Raw genomic sequence first — 11712 nt, forward strand, 5'->3', positions numbered from 1 at the left:
TCAGCACAAGAACGAACTATAAAAATCATATGGATACAAATAGAAATACTACACAGAGTGAACGTGCCCATATGTATGCTTGATTTGTTCACATAATGATGTCAATAAAATGGAATGTTATGCTACTGTCATACAAATAAGACGTTTAGCTAGCTATACAACAGGTTTCCTCGCAATCCGGTATCGGTGTCATTCTACTTTTTACACACACTGAGTGTTGCAGGGTTTCAGGTGCATGTTACAACACTGGATGCTTAACATGTTTGTTTGGAAATTCAGTACTTTATTAAATATTTCTTCTACATCAATTATATGCCACTGAATACATATTTGATAATATTAATATCTATGCGTGACAACATTGAAATTACTAAAATTGAAATACAAACATTTATTTGTATTTTTTGTTAAATATAAATTATACGTTTTAAAACTTCCATAGTGTTACCTTTGACACATGTATTTTGCTTTAGCACACTATTCAAACCGGCTGCGTTAAATTAATGCATCCATTAGACAAATAGGCAGAACGGAAATAAGCAGGTAAAGCGAAATGAAGGCATTTCATGCCCTGAAAACTAGTTATTAACTCTATGAAAAACGATTCAGTGAAAATCATTTGTGCTATGCTATTCGATGAATAAGTGACAAATATCGACTTGCATTATAAATGTAAAAAAACGTACTACTTTTACTAAACTTATTACATTATAATATCATCGAAACATACATATATTTAATATTCAATTCCTTGAGTGTATCATGTTGAAGTACTCAGAACTATTGGGAAACATAAAAGAACCAAAATATATAAAACTGTGAAAACACCGAACAGGAAATAATCAAAGAATTCTGCTAGCTCCTTGTTGGTGTAAGGTATAAATTCCTTTGTACTTTCCAAGCAGACTCTGCCGTCTTTTGGTTGGTCATTTTCAGTAATCTGACTTTGACCAATATGATCAAGATGATTTATTCTTCCGGCTTTGCATTTTAACTTTAAGAATTTCCTCGCCAAAGAATGCATCCACTTTGGAGCCTTATCGTGCTCTGGTTGATGGAAAAGTCTTATGATAAATATCGTAAAGACGATCACAAGACAGGCCATGCCCAATGTTACAGTAAGAAATACCACTGCAAAATACAATTTCTATTAGTTAAAAAACATTAGAGTTTTACTTATATATATTGATAAAAACAGATACTGCATCTTGCGAAAGGCAAGTGAGAAATAATTAATATAATGCAATTTTTTGGCTGACATTTTCACAATACTTGCCAGTAGATATGCAATCGTCAAGCATTTTAACGCATTTTTATTTTTGTTATTATGTATATTATTGTTTAAACTTATCTGTAACTTTGTACTATCATGGTTTTATGAGAATAAACTATCTAATCCAAAGGAACTTTAGTTTTAAATGATCATATTGATCTAATTACCATCATTTAAAAAATAATAACAAGAATTAAATCATTCGGTCATATTCAGTCTTTCAGTCGATTGTGGGACTTATTCGCTCTGTTCAGTCCGATCTGGTTAGATTATTTGTTTTAAATCAATTAAGTTCTATTTAGTAACTTTACGGACATTTGAATATGATGTTGATGTGAACAGGAAATAAAAATATCTACCGAACAGTCTGAATACAAATTTAACGTTAAAATAATCATTTTCAAGATTAAACCATAGTGAAACGTGTTTAAATACAGAATTGAGTCGACTCCGTTAGAAACAAAGTATCTTGTCACTTAAAAAAGGCAACAGAATGACATATATATCATTTGCTGAATCTGGTTGATAATGTAGACAAAACAATTATTGTTTATGTATATTTTTCCAATTAATTTAACTTTACCTAGAACTGATGTATGTTTTGATGTCGTAGGCATACTGTCTGAAAATAACGTCAATAAAACCGCCAAAGCAAGTAACACTGTTAGTATATATCCGATTTTGTCTCCAGATTCAAGCGGCAGAAAAAATGTAACGAATGTTAGTATGGCAGTAAGAATAGTCGGAAATATTACACTCATGAGGTAATGACCATAATATCTTTTAAACTTCATTCGAAACAAAAGTTCCGAAAAAACCAGTTCATCCTCAGTTAGATTAGATGTTTGCTGGGAGGTTGTTATAATTTCCCATTCCTCATCTGGTCTAAAGTCTTCTAGATTTATATGAGTTTTGTAAAATTCTAGGTTGACAATATCAACAGAGAAACCCCAGCTAGCTATTTCTATGTCACAGGTTTGACTGTCATATGGGAAGTACGTCACATCCATGTCACATGACGTGGACAAAACAGCGGGTGGTTCCCATCGTAACTCTCCATTATATTGTATTCTTATAGTTTGGTCGGCACCAAGATTTTTCGGTAATTGCACAATGCTATGATTAAAGTAAAATAGTATTTTGTTAGATATTTATTTCATAAGAAAACGAAAGAAACTTGTTATTTTTAAATCGTTAAGTTGGAATGAACTAATATATGATCCAAACGGCACAAATGTACAAAATAAATTGGATATATAGAGAATATCATATGGCTTTTTCAATATCGCATCCGTATCAACCCGAGACACCAATATAATCCCTAGAGCTCTGCTCGAGGGATTATATTGGTTGAGGGTTGATATGGTGTGTGATATTGAAAAAGCCATATCATATACACTTTATTATCTACATTTACCTCAAGTAGATGTTTTTTATGTGACATACAGATAAGAAGTTTTGAAATGACGTCATACAGATTATAGGTTTGACATGACGTCATACAGATTAGGAATTTGATAAAGCTTTGCAACAGTGACTGCAATCAAGGACGTGACGTCATACAGATTAAAGGTGTGATGAAGCTTTTGCAACCGTGCTGATATCGATATCATCAGGGGTGGCTGATACAGCACGCTTGCCATTTATTGTATTACACATATAATTTATCTGTATTTACTACTAAGTATATAATAATTACTAGTTATCATAGCTAGTCAACATTTACTTTTCAGTCAAATTCTGCTTTTATATACAAACTTAATAATATATCAATATATGAGAACAATTCTGTACGATACAATACCCTTACTTTTAATTACTGTTAATAATTACAATACAATAAAATGTGATTACGTACGAATTCTGCACAATCAATTCAGGGTGCCAAATTTTGTCCTCAGGAACAAATATGTAATCAATATCTCCGTAGGATGATTTATCCCATGTTAATCGACTATCATTCCATACCTGAAATTTGACATAAATTGTTCAGCTACAGTAGATAATCGAGTTTAATTTTAATTTTAATTTTAAACGTAACGCTTACTTTAAAATTGAGAAAGAAAATGGGGAATGTGTCAAAGCGACAACAACCCGACCATAGAGCAGACAACAGCCGAACGCCACAAATGGGTCTTCCGGGCACCCGGAGGCGTCCTTCAGCTGGCCCCTTGAAAAATATGTATACTAGTTTTGTATATATAACGCAAATTCGCAGATCAAACATTGTTAAATAAATTATGAAGTAAGCACTGTATAATAACTGGTTACTTGATAAAGAAAGTCTGTCAAAAATATTCATATATTTGAATGTATATGATTTGATTTGAAATTATGTTTTGTGCAACAACCCTCGATAAAGTCGACGAGCAAAGCGTTATTCGACTAACAGAAACTATATTATATAAAAAAGTTGGCCGAGTGGTCCAGGACGCATGCCACAGTACATGTAGTGTTGCTACACTCGTTGAGCAAACAAATGCAGTTTTGGAATGGCTGAGGACTTTGTTACCAGTTCAACAGTTACTTGTATTATGTTGCTATTTAAATACCTTATACACAAATGTAGATGTAAGAGCATATCGTTCACAAAATATTTTGATGGAAAATTCTCTACATAGAAATGTGTATGTTTCTTAACCTCTGAGCAAACGTTAAAATAAATCAAAAGTGGTAATTGGTAGAAGAAGCATTTAATGTATGAAATATTTAATAATATATTTTACTATATCTTCTTCAAATGATAAATCGTACAAGTAACTTATTTGATATACGTTGTGTATATTAGTATGTAATTTCACATGTTTCACCCCAAAAATAAAACAAATGAAACACAAAAGGATGACATGTAATTTTATTGACCTTTTTGTTTGTAAACGAAATGTCCTTCATCTGTGTTAATCTTGTTCAAAATGACATAAAGATTATAACAAAAGAAGATATTTTGTGTGTTTAAAGAGCCCATTCACATAGACAAGTTCAAGATGTCATTTAAGGTAAACGTATGCTCATTTCATAATCCGATATTCAACTAATAAAAGGCCATTATTGAAATGTCAAACGTGCCAATTCACGTCTATATAAGTTTGGAGTTACATATATAAAGGAAGACAGTGCAGACTTTTGTTTTATTTTTAATATGCAAGAGTATAGAAAAATAGTCACACGAATGAGATGAAATGATATTATATTGACAAAAGTATCATTGAATTAAATTAGCTATTTTAAAAATGTGTCATTATATCTGTCTTTGTTTTCGACGATAAATTCAACATCTCAAATGTTGAAGACGAAAATATTATATCAGTACATCCACCATAAAAAAGAATATAGAATTAACCTTTGATCAATTAAAATATATTCAAAATAAAATATTTTACTGACCACGGTAAACCATCCTGTTGTCCCCAATATTTGTTCCTTTATGTCCTTAAAAAATAAGATAAAGTCTGTTTTATTGATGAATAAACTTTCTCAGATATAAATAATAGTTTCTAAACAGAAAAAAAAACTAGAAATGTCGTTCATTCTGCATATATTTTCAAATTTTCTTTTTGGAAGGCACATTTTCTATACATTTTAAAGGAAACATCTTCATATTTGTCACTGCAATATGATCCTGTATAAAAATGATTTTTTCGTGGATCGAAGCAGTAAATCAAATGATCAACCTTTGTTTCACTGTCAATGTTGTCATTGTTTTCTTTTAAAAGCATAACACATACCAATCATGCATAATCCATCTCTAGCGAAGGCGTTGCATAGAAGTTCACATGAATATTGATTCAATGGGGTCGAATTATTCACTTGCAAGTTAATAATTCATCATCAATGTATCTTGGCTTATTTTGACAAGAATGAACCATTCTTGCTGCTAAAGGCGAATTATATTTGACTATTTTACTTTCACTTATGATTGAACAAATTAAATCTTAATTTTTACGTATCTCGTAGCTAGTGCCCCTTCAATGATTTGCATTTTCATGATAATTTTGCAAATTTCCGAACACAGAAACTGAGAATATACTTACCAAAGAATTAAGGGCCAAGAAATTGTATTCTACACTGATATTTACTGGATAGTCAGGTAGTACCAGATTATTGTAACCTTCATCAGTTGAATTAAATAAGAACTTGTGAATGTTATTTGCGTCACTAACAGTGTAAGATGTCGAATGTTTCAATAAATCTAGAAAAAAAATAAATTACTCTTTACTTTAAATAAAAGAAAGCTGCAATATATATTTATATATATATATAAACACAGATAAATGCATAGATACAACTTACTCGTTTATATGAGAATATGATGCCATTGTTTGTAGGTTATTGCTGCAATTGTTTACACCTGTCCTCAGTCAGGAATCTGGTGTTTAGTAGATGTCGTCTGTTTATGTGGTTCATAAGTCTTTCTCGTTTCTCGTTTTTATATAGATTAAACCGTTCGTTTCCCCGTCGTTTGAGTGGTTTTTTTTTACCTTGTATTTTTTTGGACCTTTTATAGCTTTCTGTTCTGTGTGAGCCAAGACTCGTACTTTGACCGTTAATGGTTTACTTTTATAAATTAATACTTGGATGGAGAGTTGTCTCATTTGCACTCATACCACATCTTCCTATATATACTATATATCTGTTTGGAAAAAGATATGTTGAGTAAACGATTTATTAGACAACTACCGATTAAAAGACATGCATATGACAACAAGTCAATCTCTAAATATACGTCAAAAGTAGTTTCGAATATGTTTAAATATGTTTTACAAAATATCAAGGATCTACCACAAATCAACTCTCAAAAGAAAATGACACAAACTGATGTTTTATACAAAAAACATCAAACGAGGCTTTCGACTTAAAACATGCACTTTGCATTGGGATAAGTCAACTGGTTAACAATACCAACAACTTATCATTGACACTAATAATAGAAATATATTCATTAAAGGATATATATCAATTATTTTTTTTAAATATTCGTTGCTTGGACTTCTCGGAAGATCAAGAACTTTAAATTAGTTGTTTTCTAATTTGATTTGATTCAAACTGATTTTTAACGAAGTTAAAGTGTACGGTAGACACGCGTTTCGTCCACATAAACTCATCGGTGACGCTCAAATCGAAAACATTTGTAATCAATTATATACATACACAAAAAATCAGAATAATCTTTAATTTATTTTGCTATCAATTTTTTTATGCAGAAAGCAGAAAGACAATAACAATCAAAACCAAGGAGTCAACAAGGACTCACAAAACCAAAGGACATTTACATCGACAGTTATAAATAATAAATAAGAAACAACACGAACTCCACTAAAAACCGGGAGTGAAATCAGGTGCTCCGGAACGGTAGCATTTCCTGCACTGTATACATTTATATTAAAATCAGCTCTCACTTTTGGCAATAGTTAGGTGTATGCATTATGAAAATAAATGAATCTGACCTTTAAGGTACGTCCCTCAAACATACCTGTACAAATGAGTAAAAACAAAATTCCTTTTCTTGTGTAGAATCCTTTATATATCATTTTCCTGATTGGCATTTGAAGCATACAGCCAGTAGATGTATTTGTTTCTCAATATATTTTATTTCTCGTATTTAGCATTTATAAATCAATTCATCAAATGCTAATGAAATTAATTGTCTTTTCCGATTGTCTTTGTCATTGGCATTTTATGCATCTATATTTTCTTATTTACGGAAACTATTTTATAAAGTCGATGAACAATTTTTAAATACTAGATCAGGAGTGCATGGTTTTTATATAGGGTTGACGGTAATAAATCATAAAAAGGTGGAGCTAAAAAAACTAATCAAAAAAATACCAAGTGCACAAAATAACAGTATCTATATTTCAACATTTTAAATATCTTTATTTATAAACATATACCCCCACAGCGAAATAATATAGTAAATTCCATATCCTGTTTAAATCTATTTTTAAAGAATTAACCGATTTCTTTTGTAATTTTGATCATTACATATTTTTGGTAAACGGAAGTGAAATGGATCCTGTGTAAATGATACTGTCTTGAAAACACTTGAGCATGCTTCATTACAATCTACACAAATCCATTTTTCGAATACAGGATTTCTGTGTCCTGTTTCATTCATTTTAATAACAAAGACGTTTAAAAAAAATAATCTGACAAAACTACCAGTGTATACATTTTATCAAATGTCTTACAAATTTACACTCCATAAATGGATAAAGACATCCATAATAATATTGTAGCGATTTGTTAAGTATTTGAACCAATATACCAACTTCATTATATTGTCATTTGGTCTCTTGTGGAGAGTTGTATCAGATTATACACATCTTTTTTGTATTCACCTGCATATGTGATATACGTTTCCCAAGTTATTCAAGGGCTTGCAGCTGCTACCTAGACTATGTCACTAATGTCTGAGCAATAAAAGATACCAGAGGGACAGTCAAACTCATAGATCGAAAATAAACTGACAACGCCATGGCTAAAAATGAAAAAGACAAACAGAAAGTTGATGAACCAGAGGTGTGTCAAAGAACGTCTGGTCCCTTTTAAAAAAGCATTGGATAGTACCACGACTGTGTTGATAAGTAATCCGTATCAACGTCACACATAATACACGATGGACTTGAAGTTTTGATGTTTGGTACTATATAATATTTATTATTTATTAAAATATTTGTATTTCCGTTAATTGCGTTCTAAGAAATAACTCGGTTCAAGACATTTATTTACTTTTTTTGCGACTTTTCTTATTTTCGACAAATCAATAAAGCAAGTTTGACAGTTATTAAATTTTTATACAAGTGCAGTCATGAGTGACGAAGGGGAAATTTCGCATAAAACTGACGTTCACGATATACATAGTCATGCAGTCCAAAGTTATAATAAGCACTATTCTCCTGTGGCCCCACTTTCCCTATTCTCAACAAAGTTAGATGCAGCCTAATCTTGAGAGAAGAAGGAGATTTGTTTCTGAAACGACCTAAAGTTAAGTTTGCAAACCATACAAAACCGCACTAAGGATCGGTGACAAGTACGGCTGGGATGTCGTCGACGAGTATATGAATGACACTCTTACAGACAATTCGGAAGACGCCATAAAATTCCGTCAAGCAGAATTCAGAACCAAGGCAAAACACCGCGTGTGAGAAGCAGAGATATAGCCCTAAGTAACGAATCATCCATGATTTATGTTTTTAGACGTAAAAAAAATTTTACAAAAAATTAAAAACAGCTACTTTTCCGTTCTCAATTACTCTACATTTTTTTTCATTTTTCTTTGTTAACTTTTATATTTGACTGTATTTAATAAATCTTTCAAGATTTGCATTGTTATATCGTGTATATGGCGGTACTGCTATCAAATATATGGTTGACTTTATGAAATTGTTTATTATCTCATCCCTTATTTTATTGATTTTGTATTTATATTTTGTCATAAATCAAATTTATTCGTTCAGTATATATTCACTGGTTTGTTTTCATATGACTTTTGATTGAGTTGAGCCATTTCAAATACTATTTTATAGTATAAATTTCGCTATTGTTGTGGGTAAGAGTGAAGGATGAAACCTATTAATACGTTTAAACCCGCTGCATTTGTTTGCAATGAACCTGATTTTCAGTGGTAGTCGTTTGTTGGTGTGGTTCATGAATGTTTCTCGTTTCTCGTTTTTTTTATACATATTAGACCGTTGGTTTTCCTGTTCAAACTTTTTGAATGCACAAACAGAACTATCACAATAAACTAGCATTATTTTGTTTATACCTATAAAATAGTTACAACTCAATAATGTAAACATTTTTAAGGCCAAACAAAACAAATTAGGACACGGTAAATAATGTCTTTCAGTGAGAGAGAATTTTTCATATTCTAAAGCCTCATTTAAACATCTTTTCAGTGGTGTCTGAATATCATTCCAAAAGAATTTATAGAACTCAACAGTGAATCCATCTATGCCAGGTAATTCAGCGTTTTTCATATGTTTAAGAGTAGACAGACATTCCTGCACTGGTAAAGGTTCCTCACAGGAACACACCTATTCCTTGTTGGTGTTATAATAAAAGTATAAGAATGCTTAAGAAATGTGTTCCATGTGAGTTTCAGAAAACAATGGGTAAGAACTATAATACATTTTGTTTTTGTTCATTTTTAATAAATGTTAGAACTGTTATCTTAGATTCTTCCTCAAGAATTCTGTGTAATGTTTTTTTAACGTATTACAAAAATATTTACTTCCATTTAACCCCTCTGTCTGCCATCTTGCCATCAATCAACGTAATGTTATTATTTTAATCACTATAAAAACAAACAGGTATATAAACACACATGTACCATGGCACAATAACAATATGACGGGAATTATAAGTACAGAGTCATGTCACATGTAAGAAGGATATACAAAAAGGCACACAGACAAACCCCATTAGTTAAAATGAACGACAAGAATACATGAATGATCATATAACAATAACATAAGGAAGGGATGTATATGTACAGAGCCACATGATATGTAACAATGAAACACAAACAGGTATACACAAAATTCATGTTAAAAAAAATCAAAAACAAGAATACAAAAATTATCATAGAACAATTACACATTCACTGGATGTCTGTTCTACCAAAAGCATGCTTACTTCTAGTTGCACTCCAAAAGAGGGACGAAATATACCAGAGGGACAGTCACACTCATAGATTGAAAATAAACTGACAACGCCAGGGCTAAAAATAAAAAGACAAACAGACAAATAATAATACAGAAAACAAAACACGACCCCACCAAAAACTGAGGACAATTTTTTCGTCTTTCATTTCGGTCGACCGCTTATTACAGGGATTTTTTTTTAGTATTAATTTAATTGTTATTTTTCTCTTATCATGACCATGACGTTTAAATATATATTTAACAGGGATTTTTAAGGATTTATTTCACGCATATGACACCAAGCGCAGTTTATATTATAACTGAACAATGCTGTCGAAAGTTTATATATTATATTCAGAATAACCAGTGAGTTTTATTTCAAATTAAAAATAAGCCTAATGGCTTTGTTCACAAATTATATCGGATATGTTCCTTACGTCGTAACTTCAACTCCCTTCCCTTTCATGAATGTGACCTACCGAATTAGACCACCGGATTTGCAACTACATAAGCATCACGACGGGTTCCACATGTGGATCAGGATCTGCTCACCTTTCCGGAGTACCTGAGATCACCCCTAGGTTTTGGTGGGGTAAGGGTTGTTTATTCTTTAGTTTTTTTATGTTGTGTCATGTGTACTATTGTTTGTCTGTTTGTCTTTTTCATTTTCAGCCATGGCGTTGTCAGTTTATTTTCGATTTATGAGTTTGACTGTCCCTCTGGTATCTTTCGTCCCTCTTTGTTAGTTATATCCTGGTAAATACGACAGAACTTTTGAATTTTCAAATTGGACATAGAATCAAAGTTTTATTTCAGATGTTTCGTTATCTAATAAACGATCGAAATGTGAAGTAAAACCACATATTATAATCTTACTAAAACGAGAAATTAAGCTGTTTCTAACATGGTATTTCAGATAATTTAAATGATTATCAATTTAAAATTGGAGATATAAAACATAAATAGGTAATATAAAGCAATGGCATGTTGTAAAACTATAAACATAATGTATACATTCAAAAAATTTCAAATATATATATATATATATACATAAAAGTAGGTATTGAAATGATATCAAATATTTTATAAAAATCTCTTCTACACCACATTAATGGCGCTGATTACATTTTTGACAACAGATATATGTATTCTTAAAAAAAACAGCAATATTAATTTTTTTTTAGTGTTTTGTTATACAAACTGTCGTAGTAATAACATCGTACACACGTGTCATGCTTAATTATGTTCTCTACTCTGTCTTAAAAATAACAAGCTTTTTTTTTAAATACTGTTACAAATTGATAGTTTATATATAAAAATACAGAACAAAATTAACGGTCCGTGTGCTTGTTTGTGAGATAAAAGTCTAATTTGGCTTGAAATGATTCTCTATAGACTTGACATTTAGCATTAGCACCCTTTCCTTTCCAAAACATTGAAAACATAACAAGGAGTTTTTAAGATTTTTCAAATATTGCTTTTTAAACTATATCTAATATAGTAATGAAAAGAAAAATTGGGGTTATTGGGCAAAATGTTTTAATCTCACTATATACAAAAATCTAGAGGATTCTGAATATCTGGCCAAATATTCAAAAACAAGAGGAGCGAATATCCTGAGGCTAAATAGCCAAACCTGCTACATTAAGGTGGAACAATTTTGTGTAAACGTACAGAGTTATCTCCCTGTAGTGTTATGTACCACCTTAAATTAATTTATCCAGCAGCCAATTTTGTTAATGGTTGCCTGAAACAATTGTCAAATCAGGCAGAACTGAAGGAAATAAAGAGAAA

General features: G+C 31.1%; 1 protein-coding gene across 1 annotated transcript; it reads right to left on the bottom strand.

Annotated features, from left to right (window-relative positions):
• Positions 1-342: 342 nt before the first annotated feature.
• LOC143056975 (neuronal acetylcholine receptor subunit alpha-6-like) lies at positions 343-6984 on the bottom strand. Its single transcript, XM_076230186.1, has 6 exons — positions 6744-6984; positions 5305-5462; positions 4658-4702; positions 3132-3241; positions 1857-2389; positions 343-1131 (listed from the first exon to the last, which is right to left on the bottom strand). The coding sequence occupies exons 1-6, from the start codon at positions 6823-6825 to the stop codon at positions 761-763; spliced, it is 1299 nt and encodes a 432-aa protein (XP_076086301.1). The 5' UTR covers positions 6826-6984; the 3' UTR covers positions 343-760.
• Between the last annotated feature and the right edge of the window lie 4728 nt (positions 6985-11712).

This window comes from Mytilus galloprovincialis, chromosome 13 (assembly GCF_965363235.1).
Source record: "Mytilus galloprovincialis chromosome 13, xbMytGall1.hap1.1, whole genome shotgun sequence".
Taxonomy (NCBI): Eukaryota; Metazoa; Mollusca; class Bivalvia; order Mytilida; family Mytilidae; genus Mytilus; species Mytilus galloprovincialis.

Excerpts from the sequence above, each read along its gene's own strand:
- LOC143056975 (XM_076230186.1), bottom strand. The coding sequence starts at position 6,825 with ATGCTTCAAATGCCAATCAGGAAAATGATATATAAAGGATTCTACACA. Across the intron at positions 4,703-5,304 it reads TCTTGGCCCTTAATTCTTTG|GACATAAAGGAACAAATATT; the intron begins GTAAGTATATTC and ends TTATTTTTTAAG. Across the intron at positions 1,132-1,856 it reads AAAACATACATCAGTTCTAG|TGGTATTTCTTACTGTAACA; the intron begins GTAAAGTTAAAT and ends TGTATTTTGCAG.